Source organism: Oncorhynchus kisutch, linkage group LG18, assembly GCF_002021735.2.
Source record: "Oncorhynchus kisutch isolate 150728-3 linkage group LG18, Okis_V2, whole genome shotgun sequence".
Classification (NCBI taxonomy): Eukaryota; Metazoa; Chordata; class Actinopteri; order Salmoniformes; family Salmonidae; genus Oncorhynchus; species Oncorhynchus kisutch.
This window is the reverse complement of record NC_034191.2, coordinates 60,470,889-60,490,636: the sequence shown is the minus strand read 5'-3', so window position 1 is coordinate 60,490,636 and position 19,748 is coordinate 60,470,889. Positions and strand designations below refer to the sequence as shown.

Here is a 19,748-nt window from a genome sequence, read left to right as displayed (position 1 = left end):
ATGAGAACCCAAAATATAAGCTTGTTTTTCTCCAATGTTTGTAAAGAAAGTAAATGTAAACAATAACTGTATAGCCTCAAAACGTGGTTAAAACTATCATGTTGATATCATGGATATCCCTTGCTTCCCTAGTTCTGTCTATGAGAGTGGTTCCATTTCTCCAGCTACATCCTTCAGCTTTTTACCAAAACAGGGGCCTGGAGGCACTTTGTTATTGTTTAAACTGCTGATTGCCTCTTTAAATAAATGTGTACACATTTGTTTGCTAAAATAGAGAATGAAATGGTCCATGTCATCACTGTCTGTGAGTTAGGGCAGTAAAGAGAAAACACGTCATTTTCAGAGGGTTTTAAAATGACCTAGTTACTTTCAGCAACATCTAAGTGACATATGTTTTTGATACAGTTCATCGGAGGAATAGTCACATGCTGTCCAATAGATAAGCTTTGTTAAAGACGCTTTCAAATTGGCACATATAATTTTCCTCATTGAGCAAAACCTGATATATCGCTGCAAGCAGCAATGAAACGTGCTGACTTATGAGCAGGCTGAAAGAGACAGTAGCATGGACTCAATATCCTCTTTAAGTTGATCAAGTGAAGAGCAGTGAAGTTATTAGGGCTTTTTTTCATTTGTTTTTTTTATCGCCACCTATGGGTGTTGTTGTACTCTGATTTTGCCAATGTATATTTTTTTACAGTTTACAGTTGCCAATCGGGCATTGAGATGTTGTGACAATGGCGGGAGAATAATACGACAGAAAGAAGAATTCCATCAAAAACAACTTCGCTGCCAGCACCCCTAATAAAATCTATCAATGGAGATGTGTTCCAAAACTTGATGAGAAATGTGGGGGACGGGTGTGGGACGGGTGGGGGACGGGTGTGGGACGGGTGTTGGACGGGTGGGGGACGGGTGGGGGGCGGGTGTGGGACGGGTGGGGGACTGGTGTGGGACTGGTGGGGGACTGGTGTGGGACTGGTGGGGGACGGGTGGGGGACGGGTGTGGGACGGGTGTGGCTTTGTGACAATGATCAAGAGCAGCTGCTCCGACACGTCCACATCCGCTATGCGGGCGTCTGCTATTGCTGGTTAACGCTGGATCTGATTGAATCCAGGCCTATGTTGATTCCCAACTTTCAACTTAGCAACAGTGCTAAGAATGAGACAGCGCAAGCAGCAAATGTCCCTGGAATCTGGCGGTAGATAGTGACAGGGGAGCAAACAACAGTGGATAAAAGACTGGAACTATTCAAATATCAACAGCCAGTGTGAGACTTTCTGTACAGAGACAAACTGAGACTTATTGAGAGATTATAGTGAGACATTTGAGAAATGATGCTGGTGGTGTGTGTGACTGGGACTGTCCTGGGACTTCCCTCAGTGGCCGGCTCCCAGGTGGCCCCTTCAACCTCTGCGGATCTCCTGAGTTCACTGGAGCAGCGCAGCCTCAATCAGACTCTGGGTAACTCTGTGGCTGAGAGTTCAAAGCGTCCTTCTTGGGAGTTAATCCCTGTTGGTAACCAGAACAATCCACTTGACATCACCCAGTTCCATGATCTAAGAGGAACAAGCTTCAGGATACTCTCTAACTTGTCTCGCAAGCTTCACTGCTCGAACCCCTAATAATAATTAACGCCAAAAATAACAATGGGGTTTCTTGTAGCTTCTGTTACAATTGTTACAAGAAAAAGATGTAAATGTTTCTAAATACCAGGGTCAACAGCATCATCGCATTTCTCGTTCCATGATGGGCATATGGACACATGGCAACGTCCGCTCACTGATTTGCTGCACCCTAAAATAAAATTAAGATTTGTTTCAAGGCGGTCTCAACTCTGTCCTCAGTTCGTCCACATGGGCCAGCTCAGGAGAACCACTTCCAATGATATCATCAGTCTCTCAGTGTCTCTGTTTCTCTCCTCACCTCTCCTCTCTTCTCGTCACCTCTCTTCACCTCACCGGTCCTCTTTTTTCCTCACCTCTCTTCTCCTCACCTCACCTCTCTTCTCCTCACCTCTCTTCACCTCACCTCTCCTCTCTTCTCCTCACCTCTCCTCACCTCTCCTCTCTTCTCCTCTCCTCTCTTCTCCTCACCTCTCTTCTTCTCACCTCTCTTCACCTCACCTCTCCTCACCTCCTCATCTCTCCTCTTCTCCTCACCTCTCCTCTCCTCGCCTCGCCTCCTCACCTCTCTTCTCCTCAACTCTCCTCACCTCTCCTCTCTTCTCCTCAGCTCTCCTCTCTTCTCCTCACCTCTCTTCTCCTCACCTCACCTCTCTTCTCCTCACCTCACCTATCTTCTCCTCACCTCTCCTCTCTTCTCCTCACCTCTCTTCTCCTCACCTCTCTTCTCTTCTCCTCACCTCTGCTATTTTCTCATCACCTCTCCTCACCACTCTTCTCTTCTACTCACCTCTCCTATTCTCTCCTCTCCTCTTCTGCTCTCCATCAGGGAAATAGATTGGAGTAGACATCTCGCGCTCTTCATTTGCATAGCAATATGCCCCAATTTCCCAAGTGATTCTTAAACCATTGGACTCTCTCTCTTCTCGTTCTCTCTCTCTATCATTATTTATCTCATTCACCCTCATTATATTCTTGCATAAATCTTTTCTGTGATTGTTAGCATTTTGCTCACATTTTCATTTTTGATGTCAACTAAACCATAACAGTCATTTACATAACAAACTACAGCTGGAATCATTTTTTACATTGCCTATTATAGCACTGTGAGACACGACCCACTGGGCACAGATGTCAATTCCACTTCTATTCCACTTTGGTTCAAAATAATTTCATTGAAATGTAGTAGAAACCATGTTGATTCAACCAGAGTGTGCCCAGTGGGTACTATATATTATTTTATACTGCCATCTATTTTATTAGCTGTATACACAAATCCAGACCCAGTCATGTGTGTGTTTGTCTATAGCAGCATACTTATTGAGAGAGCACATCTGGACTGGTACTGGACTGGTACTGAATCTGCATGTCCTGGTACACATTCCTATGTAGATAAGGGCTTCAAGTCAATGAGAACAGAATGAATCAACTATGCTCCTTGTAACCATGCCGGGTGCTTCAGAAAGAGTGAGAGTGAGGGGGAGAGGAATAGGGAGGGAGAGAGAGGGAGACGGTAGGAGGAAGAGAGGGAGGGAGGGAGAGAGAGAGCGATATACAGGGGAGAGAAGAGAGGGGGGAGACAAAAAGAGAAAGAGAGAGGGAGACGGTAGGAGGGAGAGAGATAGAGACAGCGGAAGAGAGAGAGAAAGAGAGAGACTAATTGATCATGTGGCTTTCCAACTGTTCTCTATTCATTCTGGGTTTTCTGGTTCCTGTCCTCCTCTGTCCCAGTTAGTGAATGGATCTAAATCTACGCCCCAAAAGGCATCATATTCCCTATTCCCTATGTAGTGCACTATATAGGGAATAGGGTGTCATTTGGGACGTACACTCTGACTGGGACACGGCTGGTTGCCACTGGAGCCTTCTGGGGTCAGAGTTCAACCCAGCGTAAAATCACTGGCTTACCCGCATAATTACAAAGGGGACCAGTGCTTCCCATGCTCTCACAGAGGGAAGACACTCCAGTTTCTTTTGATCTGTGTGTGTGTGTGTGTGTGTGTGTGTGTGTGTGTGTGTGTGTGTGTGTGTGTGTGTGTGTGTGTGTGTGTGTGTGTGTGTGTGTGTGTATTAAGACCATAATGGTTCCCATCAGTGGTAGTGGTTGTTTTTACTGCGCCATCCTTTAATTTGGGGAATCAATGGTGGACCACACACACTCTCTGTCGCTGTCACACACACTCTCTGACCCTGCTCTGATCCTGCCGACCCTGCTTTGACCCTACTCTGACCTTGGTCGCCTCTCACACACATATCACTCATCTCTTTCTGTGTGTGCATATTTAGCGATTGTGGGTTTCTTGGGTGTAAAACTCCAAGAAAAGTTTCAGCATAAATTGCGCTGCAGATTATAATTCACACATCCTGACCATTTGAAGTATGATGGTGCATTTTCTCATAGGGATTGTATGTGTGCGAAAGGCAGATGTCACCCTTAGTGCTCTGATCTGATTTCACACTACACATGTCTCACACATCTCTCTCTCTCTCTCTCTCTCTCTCTCTCTCTCTCTCTCTCTCTCTCCCTCCCTCCCTCTCTCTCTTTCTCTAGGTAATGATCTGTTCCTAGTGGCAGTCCATGAGCTGGGCCATGCCCTTGGTTTGGAACACTCCAACGATCCCACAGCCATCATGGCCCCCTTCTACCAGTACATGGACACAGAGAACTTCAAGCTGCCCCACGACGACCTCCAGGGCATCCAGAAGATCTACGGTAGGCTAGCCTTCCTTTCGTTTAATACAACCATCTGCTTATATCATCAGTGTGGTGCCGGAGGGAGGGAGGGAGGGAGGGAGGGGAAGACCTGGGTACACCATCAAACCTCTCCTCCTCCTTCCTTCGTTTACTGTTCTTCCTCCTCCTTGTCATTTTGGTCTTCAAGGGTAGCGGGCAGGATAAAGCGGATGGGTCTTAACCTTTTCCCCTCTTCCTCCTCTTAAAATCAGGGTTGTATTGGAGAGATGTGTGTGCGTAGCAACATGAGGGTTTACCGTCATAAGGGATAGCATCGAGCGCAGACTCTGTTTCTGTTTATGGTGTGTGGTTTATCTCTCCATCATTCTCGCTATCATTATATAATTGCAAAGTGCTTTGCCCCCACTAATCCAGGGTCTATTTCAAGAGATTTAATTCAGTCAATGAATACAATCCCTGTGGTCCTCCCAGGAAGCAGCTGATCAGTTCACTGTACTTACTGACTGGGATGAAGATGATGATGATGATGATGTAACCTAGTGGAGTAGTACTGTTATCTGCTGATCCTATGGGCCTACAATCCCTGGGGATGATGGCCTACGGTCATGTGTTCATCCATGTATTCATTTGTTGGTTAGTTTGTCCGTTCATTCATTCATTAGTTTTTTGTTCATTCAGTCATTCACTCATTCAATCACTCACTAATGCATTTATTCACCCTCTCTTTTTCTATTTCCTAAAGCTGTCACCTCTGTGTAATAGTCCTATCACTGTTGTTGGCCCCAGCCTTGTTATCCGGCTGCATGATTGGCACCGGTCCTGTCCAAATGGGATTAATGATAATTGAATAACCCACAGCTATGGACAGACATCCATTGTAGAATTTCAGCTGTTTATTTATATAAGCTAAATAAGTACACCAACACTGAACCCAAGCCGCTTAACATTCAATAACACTACTGAACTAATAATGTCAAAGAATCACAGTCAATTCATTTAATAAGAACAAAGTGAGAGTTGAGTCTGTTTGGATAGCAGGGTTGAGTCCCAAATGGCACCCTATTCCCTGTGAAGTGCACTTCCTTTGACCCATATGCACTATATCGGGAATAGGGTGTAATTTGTGATGCAGGCTAGGTCTCCTTTTAATGGCTGTAGTCTAGCTAGGTTAACATTGGACTGTAATTGATGTGTTAATGATGACAGTGTGTCACGCTGCGTTCCTCTGTTCTTTATTCCCAATCTAAATGACTATTACATTTGCTAAGCCAATTGCACCACGTCTCTGTAACAGGTGGTTAGGGGGGATTAACGTCGAGTGTTTTGGTGGAACCCTTCGACACAAAGCTCCGCGGAGATTGACTCATGCGTGTCTGTGTCCTGTGTCCGTTGGCTATTGCGTTAGGACCAAAAGTTTCAGATACTACTACTTCATAGAGCCCTATGGACATAACATAGAGAATAGGCTGCGTAGACCCCACCTTCTAGCTCCGAGTCTACGGATAGCTACGCTATTGAGGAAAAATGTACTTTCTTTGCCTGTGATATGTGGTTGTCCCACCTAGCTATCTTAAGATGAATGTACTGTAAGTTGTTCTGGATAAGAGCGTCTGCTAAATTACTCAAATGTACTGTAGTCTTTTGAGCGTTTTTGTTCATTAGTTTGTTTGTTTAGTAATATTGTTGATGTTGTTTTCATTCAGGTCCACCAGATAAGGTACCCCAGCCGACCAAGCCTTTACCAACAGCCCCCCCACACCGCTCGCAACCCCCCTCGGACCCTCGCAAGCCTGACAGGCAGACGCGACCACCCAGGATACCTACGGGGGACAAGCCCAGCCAGCCCAACGCCAAGCCTAACATCTGTGATGGGGGCTTCAACACCCTGGCCATTCTGAGACGAGAGATGTTCGTGTTCAAGGTGGGAAGTCACTGTGTTTAACCATCCACTACTTCAACTACATTCAAAATAACTACCTGAGTGGCAATTACCTTTGGCCATGTGAGAGTTCATGACAGCATACAACAAACATACCACATATGACCAACACAGCAACTTCACAGCAAGATAGCACAACATCAACATGTCATGTTCCTGGGTGTGTGTGTGCATGCATACTCAAAGGACCAGGGCCCGCTTGCATAAAACACCTTCAGTTCATTTTCCCCTTATATCTTCCCTTAAAGTTTCCTTAACTTTCAGTCAGTTGCACAAAACATTTTAATGTGAATTTCCCCCTTAAATGAAGTGAAAAATTGAAGTGTGCCCATGAGGTCCCTTAAATGCTTCATTCAGTATGGATATCAATTTAAACAGCATTTGTGGAGATGAATGTTGCTTTCATCTGCTCTGGTTTACAAAAGAGAAATGTCAACCAACCAACTTAGCTACTTAGGTAAACAATGGAAGATGCACAATCCATGGCTATAAAGCTAGCTGGCTAGTTAACTATAGCTACTCTGTGAGCTTGCTTGACGTACTACAAAGTGATAGAATGTATTTTGAGAAAAAAGTAACTACAAGAAATGTGGTTTATTATCTTCTGAAGCAATATGGTTATCCTATCTTGATTGTAGAAGTTCTTTTTTTGTTATCTTACAAAATGAAAGCAACCTTTTTAATGGTACATTTTTGTACTTAATATTTTGAATATAAAGCTACAATCATCACGCACTCTCAAAAACCATTCCCATTATTATAATATTTCCCAGCATGCTCTATTTCAGGTTGATGTTTGGATTTTTTTGTTTCAATATGTGTGTTTTTGATTGATTGATTGATCTTATGCTACACAAAGATAAATTGCATACATAGTAGTTGCAGCCGTTATTGAAATGGTTGTTTCCATTTTTAGATGGTTTAGGTTGTCTCATTTATCAAATTTCCCCTACCTTTGGCAGTCATTCTAAATGCAGGTTACAGGTGAATAACTCAGGCTGGATTCCAATAAGAATTACTATCACTTTGCAAGCAGCATAATGTGACTTGTCCGATGTGGCCAGGAAACCAGGAGTTTCAGACCACTGTTTTGGGATAAAACTAGACTCAACATATGGTTTTATATGTCAGGTAGCAAAACTGATCTGTTAGTAGTTGGATTTATTGCACCCGGTTGTTTTTGCATGCACAAAACAGACACCCTGGGAAATATTCAAATACATTTTTACACCCTGCAGTGTTAAAACAACACCTAAAACCTGTTTAAGATGTACATTTTTGCCCCTTAAAAAGAAAAAAAGGGAAACGTTTACCTTTTCTAAATGTATGCTTCTGTGGACTACATATAGTAAGGTACTATCTCATCCCCTAAGGTACACTATTGGCTCTTTTAAGGTACGAACTGCAAGGGTACAATTATATATCTATAACTAAAGGTACAAACGACTACCTTACAGGATACCACGACAGTGACAAGCGTTTTTACCCCTTTAAGAACAAATATATACCTTTATTTCGGAGAGTGTGCTTTCAGTTAGTCAGGTCTCAGAGTCGAACTAATGGAAAGGCTCTGTGTGGGAGGGCTTCATATATGTGCCTAATATGTACTAATGTAGCAGATAACTGAAGCACTCTGGGTAGTGTGTATACCCGTAGTTATATATAGCTACAGAGTAGTCAGTGGTTTCTGTTGGTCAGGAGATTTCAAGCGTTATCATCATTGAAACTCAAGGGGACATATGTACTACACCGTAGCTCATGTAATTAGCACTTTAACATCTCTAAAATGTAACTCTCTTCCACATTCATTTTCTTGAGAGGCATTTAACATACTGCACTGTAGGATAGTCTACATATAGCACTTTATAGTGATTATGTAAGTGACTGAGTGACTCACACATTCTAAATGTGAGGTCTGTACGCTATGGCAGGGATGCGTTCCAAATGACACCCTATTTCCTATATAGTGCAATACGTCTGACAAGAGCCCTGGTCAAAAGTAGTGCCGTAAATAGGAAGTAGAGTGCCATTTGGGACGCAAGCCCAGGACTTGTTTGAATATCTATTAGCTTACATAGAAATAACATCTAGTCCAGATGGAATATGGTTTTCTCTTCCCAAACAAACCCCACAGTAGTAACATCATCTCAGTTTACCCAGAACAAAAATGCTGCATAATTTGGTTTATGTTTACGTGGTCTGTCCACGAGAGATTATCCAGTAACAAACCCCACAGTAGCTTTCTGTCCAGTAACAAACCCCACAGTAGCTTTCTGTCCAGTAACAAACCCCACAGTAGCTTTCTGTACAGTAACAAACCCCACAGTAGCTTTCTGTCCAGTAACAAACCCCACAGTAGCTTTCTGTCCAGTAACAAACCCCACAGTAGCTTTCTGTCCAGTAACAAACCCCACAGTAGCTTTCTGTCCAGTAACAAACCCCACAGTAGCTTTCTGTCCAGTAACAAACCCCACAGTAGCTTTCTGTCCAGTAACAAACCCCACAGTAGCTTTCTGTCCAGTAACAAACCCCACAGTAGCTTTCTGTCCAGTTTAACACAGAGTCGTGATGTGTCTATGCTTATGTATCCTCATCCAGAGACTCAGAGTCTCTGAGTACAAGGCCCTGGCAGCTCACAGTCAGCTAATGCACGCCCGCACACACATATACATATGCATACACACAGGAGGAAAGGGGAAAGCCCTCCAGGCAACACAAAGATCAGCTATGTTCTCCACCAAAGAGAAAGAGAAAGAGAGAGAGAGCGGCTGTTCTTTTGTGTGTATTTTTCAGGGGTTATAAATAGCTAGTATTCATTGGTTAAGTAGGCTAAAACACGTGGAACTCACTGGGGAAATACCCCTCTCATAGAATATTGCCAAACACACTTACACTGTGGTTTGGTTTATTTCATTTGAACAGTGATTCTACTTGTGTCTTACATTGCTTGGAAAAATCCTCATTCTCACTCGGCTTTACAAAAAACAGTAACAGCCATTGCAGATTTTTCTCTTCTCCTGTCTCAGTCCACTGTACTTAATCATGGAGACAAGGCAAATGGACAAATGTATAATATTTGTGTGTAGGAAAAACCTTCAGGCCAACAGACTCAGTGACCTGTGTCTCCATGGAAATGTCTGCCTAAGAACCCCTCTCACATGGTTTCTCCCTCCTCTCCCCTGGCAAAGGTTGGCGTGGAATGACCCGGCTTAGGTGATAGTCAGTAGTGGAGAGAAACATGAGGTTTCAAGACAGAGCTAAGAAAGACAGATAGTACGTCAAATAGTGTCCCATAGGGATCTTGACAAAAGTAGTGCACTATATAGGGAATAGGGTGCTATTTGGATGTACACAAAGGAACACAGGAAGTCTAAGTCTGATCGTTTATGAGTTTGGCACCTCAGCTCAGGGATGGATGGATAGATTTCCACAATAACGACTCTGTGGATATGAATCAAAACACTGGCCAACTACTCATGATTCAGGCCATGGATAGAGGTCATATTTAACTCGCAGATCAAAGAGAGCATTGACCAGTTTTATTTATTGGTTTGGTTTAGTGGTATTTCCCTCCAACCTTTCAACTCCAGAAAGAGTTGGTTTCAAGGGCTGTTGTACTATTGTTTTTTTGTTGTGTTTTTAAGCTGTCAATGAGCATATTTAACGGAGCTACAATGAAAAGAAATCACATTCCCTGTTCTAACCATCATCATTATCTCCTCTCATGAAGAGACAACACAAAATCACCTATTATGCAACTTCCTTTATCTATATGCATTTGAGCTCATTGTAATTATAGTGTGTGGCTTGAATCCGGTTTTCAAGAGAAGCTCTCAGCTTGTCCATCATCTGCAACAAAAGCACAATGCATGTTTTCTCCCAAATCCAAATGTGCTCCGCATGGTCAAGACACATCTAAGCTAGGTATTATGAGAGAGAGAGAGAGAGAGAGAGAGGGTGTGGGGGATTCTATTAGCATCACTTAACCAGCAGCAGGGGAGATGAAGAGGAAGTTAGTGCTACTCTCTGACTGGCTCACAGCTACTCAGAGCCAATCACAATCCCTCCCACACACATCAGACAGGAAGCAGGACGCTGAGAGTATGGATGTTCTGTTCAGGGTAACTGAGGTTGTCATGGTGGAGACCGACTGGTTAAGAGTGGGTGATTAACAACAGAGGGAGAGAGGGAGGGAGGTTGCGAGGGACGGATACGTAAGTAGATAAAATACATGATGTGTAGAGATAAACAGTTTCCTGAACAAATAAGTCCTCTAATTGAATAGCAATTTGGAAGGATGTTTACTACTCATACTTAGGGCTGTATTCTGCAATGTACATGAATTGGCTCCAGTAACAAGTAGAGTTGGAATCTTCATTAGTCTGTGCCTGTGGTATTTCCTCTGAAGCAGGTCTGTGTGCAGAGTGACTGTCTGTCTGGTTGATGGGTTACTGAGGAGGGAGGGAGGGAGTACGAGCGAGCTTTGGCTATTTTGGCTCACCTCGTCCTCCAGTTGATTGTGTTGGAAGACACGCTGTCACTACCTGCCAAGTCATTTAAAGATGAAATCTCCTCAGCCCTGAAAGACTGAAACACAGGTGGTCCCATAATGGGAAATAGGACTAGAGAGGATGGTGTGGTAGACCTACAATCGTTTTCAGCTGTAAGTTATATGAAACATTGAAGGAATATCATACGCTTCCATCAAACATCAAGAGACCCCTTGAGGGAGTATCTCTCATCATAACTACAGTTGCAGTCTCAAACGCTGGGGCCTCTTCCGTACCCCCCTGCCTATCTGACGTACCACAGTGATGTATAACGGAGACTTTCTGCATTCAGACGGAGTCACCTTTCCTCCTCTCCGCTCTGCTTTCAACAGGAAGAGGAGGGAACGGATGAAAGGAAAACACATGCTGTTCAGTAGCTTTCCAGTGTCCTTGACAGAGCTCAGAGCCAATGGTAAAACCATACAGCCAAGTCTGGATTTACAGTTATTACGACCCTGCCGTCTTCAGTGGTGGAGAGGAGGGGTTGAAGAGGGTCGGCAAGGTTTTAAGAGAGAACAGTAAATTGTACAGACATGACATGTTGCGTCCAGCAATCACCACCACATGATACCGTACATGCCCCAAAAAATTGCACACTTCCTTATGCTACCCCCTGCCTCCCATCCACCTCCTCCTACCCCCCTCCTCTCCCGTGCCCCTGCGTACAGGGATTGAGGGACACATTCTCATGCGAGAGCCCGATTTATACCAGAGCAGCAGAGAGACACTTCCTTCCAGTCCTGAATGTGTGAACAGATTTAGTGCTGGACTGGCTGGTCACACTAGGATGCAGTGGCAGAGCAGGAAGATTCATTCCTCTGTCCCTCCACCTTTCAATCTCCATCTCTTTGACTGTGACTACACCTTTTGTTTGGTAAATGGGGGTTGTTTCTCTTGTTCTCTCTCTTTCTCGCCTCCCACCCTCTTTTCCCTCCTTCCCTCCTTCTCCGCCCCTCTCCTCACTGCTCCTCACTGCTCCTCACTGCTCCGCCCCTCTCCTCACTGCTCCTCACTGCACCACCCCTCTCCTCACTGCTCAACCCCTCTCCTCACTGCTCCGCCCCTCTCCTCACTGCTCCTCACTGCTCCACCCCACTCCTCACTGCTCCTCACTGCTCCTCACTGCTCCTCACTGCTCCACCCCGCTCCTCACTGCTCCTCACTGCTCCCCACTGCTCCTCACTGCTCCTCACTGCTCCTCACTGCTCCGCCCCTCTCCTCACTGCTCCTCACTGCTCCTCACTGCTCCACCCCGCTCCTCACTGCTCCTCACTGCTCCCCACTGCTCCAACCCGCTCCTCACTGCTCCTCACTGCTCCTCACTGCTCCTCACTGCTCCACCCCGCTCCTCACTGCTCCTCACTGCTCCTCACTGCTCCTCACTGCTCCGCCCCTCTCCTCACTGCTCCTCACTGCTCCACCCCGCTCCTCACTGCTCCTCACTGCTCCTCACTGCTCCGCCCCGCTCCCCACTGCTCCTCACTGCTCCCCACTGCTCCTCACTGCTCCTCACTGCTCCGCCCCGCTCCTCACTGCTCCACCCCGCTCCTCACTGCTCCTCACTGCTCCTCACTGCTCCCCACTGCTTCCCCTCCTCTCTCCTCTTCAGTTGGGCTTGACGAGAAGAGCGTCACTTAACTAGGTGTCTTTCACTCATCCATCCCCACCCATGTTTCTCCATTCTTCCCTTCCTCCTTGTCTTAACTGGAGTAGTGTGCTTGTCTCTACTGCCTGACTTCCCCTCTCTGAGGCGGTAGGTAGCCTAGCATTTGAAGAACGTTGTGCCAGTAACCGACAAGTCGCCGGTTTGAATCCCCGAGCCGACTAGGCGAAGAATCTGTCGGTTGTGCCCTTGAGCAAGGCTCTTAACCCTGATTGCTCCTGTAAGTCGCTCTGGATCAGAGCGCCTGTTAAATGACTCTGATGTATACGTACATGTGCGTTGATGTACGAGGTCTACTAGGAGGTGTGTATTATCTCTGCTTATCCCTCTGAGGCGAACCCAGACCCTCGCTCCTTTCATCTCCACTCGTTTCTCCCCACTGTCCTCTCACCTTAACACACACGCACATCAGATCAGCCCCAATGGGCTTGTTTAGCCTCAGCTGACCTCATTGTTGACCTCTGTCACGTTCAGTCTCTCAGGGATGCCCCTATGCAGCTTTATGGCTGTTCTGTGGTTAGGTGCTCTTACTTACAGCACTTTTAATGCAGGTCATTTATTAGATGTCAGTTGTTGACTTATAGCCCTACATGCATACCTGCAGTGATATTTGCACTACATTGAGGAACATCTGTGAACTCAAACATTCAGAGTTAAGAGTTTTTTATTTTCTTGTTGTCCTTTTTTGACAGCTGTACCTCTGTCTAAATGCATCATCAGTATTGCAAGGTAGCAATACCTTGAGTCTGTTTGTCTGCATCTGTAACAGGTTTTCGCAAACAAAGCAGAAATGAAACAGAGCCATAATCTTCTGTTACAGGGGTTATAGTAGTTATTTTGATTAGTTTGGACATTTGGGTAATTCCAAGTGCCAGCAGAAATGGCCTACATCTCAAGTTGGCTCACTGTCCATATTTTCAGAGCAGGAGAAAGAGGGAGATTGGAACATTTTGTCTTCTACAGAGTCGAAAGGAATCAAATAGCTCCGATTTCACAGTTTGATCTGTTTTCAATTATCGGGCTGAGTCCCATACTGAAGAAAACGCTGAACAATTGAAATCAATCAGGGCTTAGTGTAGAGTGGAGGGGCCATGGGACGCTGTGTGTGTGTGTGTGTGTGTGTGTGTGTGTGTGTGTGTGTGTGTGTGTGTGTGTGTGTGTGTGTGTGTGTGTGTGTGTGTGTGTGTGTGTGTGTGTGTGTGTGTTTGTGTGTGTGTGTGAAAGTGTGTGTGTGAAAGTGTGTGTACATGTCCTCCACACACACACACACACACACACACACACACACACAAGAGAGCGACAGAGGGAGTTTGATAAATGGGCTGTGCAGGTTTTAATGTGAATAAGGCGTGGTGTTGTGATGATGCCAGTGATGAGGTATCTCTATCCTTCTCTCTTTCCCCCTCACTCCCCTCATCCTCTCTTTCTCTCTCCCCGTCTTTCGCCCCTGTCTTTCTCTCACTGTCTCTCTTCGCCCTCTCTCTCTACCCCCCCTTTCTCTGTCTCTTTCTTTCTGTCTCTACTTCTCCGAGGGCAGGTCACTGTGTGTTTGGCCTCTGTGGAAGGCTAGAGCGGCCATTCCGTGCCAAGGGTGTGGTGTCTTACTGAGCCATAATGTCTTTCTCAGCTGGGCCTGTGAGCTCTTTCCTCTGAGTTTTGGCCCAACTCTCTTATCTTCAGGTTACATCCAGCATCAAAAAGACAGGCACACACTTGGCTATGCGCATTTTTCCTTTAGATTGTTATATTTTTCCTCAAGTTTCTTTAAAAAACTGAGCCATTTGACCTGAATAGTTTAGCATGTTTACAGTACAGGTTACATACTAATAAGACTAATGGATGTTGATGCAGAGTAATGGAATCATCTCTCGGTCATTAAGCTTCACAGCTGTCAAACTATCCAGCTGGGTTTTGATTTCCAACAACACATTTTTAGCTTGTGTTGATATGTTGGTATGCCAGTGTGTTAATGACCCTTTCTCTCTCCTCTCCTCTCTCTCCCTCCTCTTCTCTCCTCTCAGGATCACTGGTTTTGGAGGGTACGGGACAACGCAGTGATGACGGGGTACCCCATGCTCATCAATGTCTTCTGGAGAGGACTGCCCCCCAAGATAGACGCTGTCTACGAGAACAGCGAGGGGAAATTTGTCTTCTTCAAAGGTAAGGATACCCACAGATGTATTATACATGATCTATATCAGGTATTGGCAACTGGCGGCCCGCGGGTCGCATGGCCCCCCTTTTGTAGGTTTTTTGGAGGGGCTCATTCTTACTTACTGTTGAGAGTTAGAATAATAGTACACAAAGTGCAATTTCGAAATTTGGTTGTGCATCAGCAGTTACTCAATTAGCCCATGTCAGCTAATTTTTTGGGGGTTTGGTAAGTTAGTCCAGCGGACAGCTATGTAAACTTGTAGTAAGCATGGTCGAATTACTGACCAGGGTGGGGCCCATTGATCATCAGTTATCATATTAAAAGCTGCACGCATTTGCCTCCAACCTACAGTATTGCAACATATGTAGAATAGCAGGAAATTAGCTGTAAAACTGCAAATTTTTCTCTTTTGCCCCTGACCAATGTTGCCCATCCCTGATCTGCATAATCAGACAAATCCTAGACCAAAAAGCATTTTCAATAGGATACAGTAGGATGGGTCCTGCTCCTTATTCTTGGTTATGTGTGTGTGTATGTATGCGTACATGTGTGCGTGGAGTGACGTTGCTGTAGTAGAAGGATTAACCAGAGGCTTATCTCTCTAGACTACGTGACTATAGACCCTGTGCTTACTGTAACCCAGGCAATTTGCCTCTTAATCTCAGACAGTCAAAAGCAGTTTGTCCTTTGAAAATGTGCGCGTGCGTGTGCTTTCATGCATTGTCTCTTCCATAATCAGTCCATTCAAATGTATGACCTCACTAGCCCCACTGCAGCACAGATTAGTCTATTCTCTGAGTGTGTTTACATCGTATAAACCTATAGCAGACGAAGGGGATGTCTCAATATATACATTTACTGAAAGAGACAGCAAATAAACAAACAAACAGACTTGTATACTCCCATGAGAGAGGAAGGGAGGGATGTGGGGAAGAGAGGAGACGGGTGTAAATCTGGGTCTGTCTTGATAATAACTACAAATCACAGATGGCTCGCAAACACATTTCTGTTTTTCACAGTTCCTCGAAAAACAGACTAGTTGTCCCCTGTGTACCCGAGAGCTCCTGAAATCCCTTCTTTCTTTCTTTTTCTCTTTTTCTGGTTGTAGAGTTGAGATTTCCGTGAAATGAGAGGGTTTATTACTATGTCCTGTAATAAAACAACAGTGAGCTTTAAAAAAAAGAAGAAAGTGACTCTATAGGTAACAATGTAGGCTACGCATATTCAAGTAGGTGTCTGTGGAGATAAGCATCCATGGACGTTTCTTAATTGACTTTGAATGCCTTATAAGGCAGCGCTATGAAGACGTTCTGCCGTTGTTTGCAGCAGACTCATGCAGACTCAAATGGCACCTCATTTCCTATTTAGGACATTACTTTTGACCAGGGAATATATATTTTCAATTTTTATATTTAACCTTTATTTAACTAGGCAAGTCGATAAAGAATAAATTCTTATTTACAATGACGGCCTACCCCGGCCAAACCCGGACAACGCTGGGGCAATTGTGCGCCGCCCTATGGGACTCCCAATCATAGCCAGATGTGATACAGCCTGGAATCGAACCAGGGACTGTAGTGCCATCTCTTGCACTGAGAGGCAGTTCCTTAGACCACTGCGCCACTCGGGAGTCCTAATTTAGAGAAAAGGGTGCCATTTGTGACACGGACTCCCTGTTTTTTAAAGCTGTGTTGTACAAACACTGAATCGGCATGTAAATTAGACCCTCATTTAAATAAATATGCATCGCTCATAACAACCTTGTTTCTTAGCTGTCTGCCTTTAGGACTAGGGATGTATATGTTTGGTGAAATCTGCTCATAAAGAAAGTCATTGACTCAATAATGTCCACTCATACACTGCTGACCTTTAAATGGGAGCAATGCGATAAGACAGAAAGTTATAGTATCAAAGTGCACTGACTGTAAGGTTGTGTCCCAATTGCCAACCTATTCCCTATATAGTGCCCTACTTTTGAACAGAGCCCTATGGGTTCTTGTGAAGCGTAGTCCACTATAAAGGGAATAGGGTTCCTTTTGGGACTTAGACTAAATGTAGAAGAGTAACTGCATCATCCCGTTAATTCGGTAGCACTGCATCCATGGTCTTTCTGATTAGCCCGACAGAAACACACACACACGCACACACACGTGCACACACACACACACACACACACACACACACACACACACACACACACACACACACACACACACACACACACACACACACACACACACACACACACACAATGGGTATATCAATGCTTGGTTCTAAGAGAATTATGCATCTATACAATCTACCACTCGGGGGAGAGAGAGACAATTTAGCTACGTATACTGCTAGAGCCAATCAATGATTTATTTAGCTTGGCCTTGATTATGTTTCGTTTCTTTATACATAGAAAGCTAGCCTACACGGTCAATGCATGCCCTGTGTTTTGTAATGTTTTGTGTGGTCACTATGTGAAAGAGTGTAGCGAAAGTGTGTGTGTGTGTGTGTGTGTGTGTGTGTGTGTGTGTGTTTGATCTGTTTTCAATTACTGGTTCCATACAGAAGAAAATGTCGAACAATTGAAGTCAATCAGGGCTTAGGGTAGAGTGGAGGGGCCATGGGACCCTGTGTGTGTGTCTTTACGTAAAGTGTGTGTGTGTGTGTGTGTGTGTGTGTGTGTGTGTCTGTCCGTGTTTGTTTGTGTGTGTGTGTGTGTGCGTGTGTGTGTGTGTGTATGTCTGTGTCTGTGTGTGTGTGTGTGTGTGTGTGTGTGTGTGTGTGTGTGTGTGTGTGTGTGTGTGTGTGTGTGTGTGTGTGTGTGTGTGTGTGTGTGTGTGTGTGTGTGTGTGTGTGTGTGTGTTTACGTAATGTGTGTGTGTGATCTACACACATATACATGTGTGGTCCATGTGGAGGAGGAAGGAGCCTGTTGTTCTTGGCACCTTGCCCAGACTCAATGATCACCATCCCCTGTACAACACTGTACAACACTGTTTAGACATTGTTAGGAGATAGCAGGAGATTAGCAGTGTTCACTGCAGGAGGAACATCTGAGCAAACATTAAATACTGACAGTTAAAGTTAAAAGATGTAGTCAGTCTAGTCTGAATCATTATTTACTCCCCAAATATTTCACCCTGGTGAGTTCTGAGAAGCCCCTTATGTCCAATATCCCTCACACCCCTCTTAACACACACACCCAGCCATACATACACACACACACACCCCAATGCCCCCTGACAGTTTACCCAGACTTCCTTAGTGCCTGTGCCAGGGGGAGGGGCTTGGCAGGGCTGGAGTAACCGTGGTAACCATGAGCCTACTATGTATGGAGCATGAGAATAAAACAGGTGTAATGACAGGCATTTCCTGTGACATGGCCCTGTCACGAGAGCTAGGCTATACTCCTGCGACCTTCACTCCCCTTCCTCTTCCCCTAAAACCATCTCCAACCTTCACACATATCTATGTCCCACCCTCACTCCCTCTCCCTACTTCCCTACTTCCCTCCCTTCCTCCCACCACAATCACAGTTGCCCTTCTCTTCCACAGACATTAAAACCAGTTCATTTCCTCCCCAGACCTATGCCAGTGAATAAAAAAAACACTTCCTGGGCTCACCAAGTCAAAACCGTGCCACAACCTAATTACCAGAAACATATCACTCCTCCTCATCCCTCTCTACCTCCCTCCTCTTTCTCCATCCCTCTCTACCTCCCTCCTCTTTCTCCATCCCTCTCTACCTCCCTCTTACTCCCTCCTCAACTCTCTCCTCCTCCCTCCGCTCTCTCTATCCCTCTCTACCTCCCTCCTCAACTCCCTCCTCCTCCCTACACTCACTCCATCCTTCTCTACCTCCCTCCTCACCCTCCATCCCTCTCTACCTCCCTCCATAACTCTCTCCACCCCCTCCGCTCTCTCCATCCCTCTCTACCTCCCTCCTCACCCTCCATCCCTCTCTACCTCCCTCTATAACTCTCTCCACCCCCTCCGCTGTCTCCATCCCTCTCTACCTCCCTCTTCACCCTCCATCCCTCTCTACCTCCCTCCATAACTCTCTCCACCCCCTCCACTCTCTCCATCCCTCTCTACCTCCCTCCTCACCCTCCATCCCTCTCTACCTCCCTCCTCACCCTCCATCCCTCTCTACCTCCCTCCATAACTCTTTCTACCCCCTCCACTCTCTCCATCCCTATCTACCTCCCTCCTCCTCCCTCCATTCCTCACACAAGACAACACTTCCTCAAGTCTCGGCTTTGCACCTCTCGAACCTGATCATAATGAATAACACTATATGGACAGCACTCCTGCTTTGAGACACTTCTTGAATACAGGCCCTGGCATCTAGACTCTTAACGCATTGCCCCATGTGGCACCCTATCCCTGAGCCATGGTCAAGTGTAGCGCACTTTTTAGGAAATTGGGTGCCATTTGGGACTCAGTGAAAAAAAAAAAAAAAAGACTGCTGTAACAGTGGTAAACCTGCCTGGTAGAAGACCCAAGTGTATCTTGTCCCCACTAGCAGTGAGGAAGATGGTTCAGGAGGCAAAGAAAAGACCCAAGGGCCACAGTTGGAGACGTACAGAACTTGGTTTTATCTTGGGGTCAACAAGTCTCCAAATCTACAATTAGATGCCAACTCCATGCCAGTAGGCTATTTGGAAGTGTTGCCATAAAAAAAAGCCTTTATTTAGAGCAACCACCACATGTAAACGCCTGGAGTTTGTTAAACCATTGACACTTTGATTGGAACCAGATGAGGGGGAAATAGAGCTCCACGCACACCAGTGGTGGGTTTGGCCTCAGAATAAGGATGCGTACAAGTATGCAAAAACAAACCTCACACCTACTTTAAAATACGGTAGTGGATCTTTGATTTTATGGGGCTTTTTTGCATCCACTGGTCCTAAGGCCATTGTTAAGGTCAACGGCATCATGAACTCTACCAAATACGAGGCTGAAACTTGTCCACAAGTGGATCTTGAATGTTTGTTCCGCCTAAATGTCAAGTCAGACCAAATAATGCAAATATTAGACTAATGCTTAGATATTGTAGTTCCCTACTGAACCAGCATTTTATGATTATTGATTGTTCCAGAGAGAATGTTCTGTTCAAGGATAAGGTA

General features: G+C 45.3%; 1 protein-coding gene across 4 annotated transcripts in view; it reads left to right on the top strand.

The window, feature by feature from the left end:
- mmp16a (matrix metallopeptidase 16a (membrane-inserted)) overlaps window positions 1-19,748 on the top strand; it is a 92,453-nt gene that overhangs the window by 60,926 nt on the left and 11,779 nt on the right. For all 4 annotated transcript variants that reach the window (XM_020509119.2, XM_020509123.2, XM_020509120.2 and 1 more), the window contains 3 exons: window positions 4,178-4,339; window positions 6,025-6,242; window positions 14,495-14,633. In XM_020509119.2, the coding sequence (XP_020364708.1) occupies window positions 4,178-4,339; window positions 6,025-6,242; window positions 14,495-14,633 (519 nt within the window). The remainder of the gene's footprint in view (window positions 1-4,177; window positions 4,340-6,024; window positions 6,243-14,494; window positions 14,634-19,748) is intronic.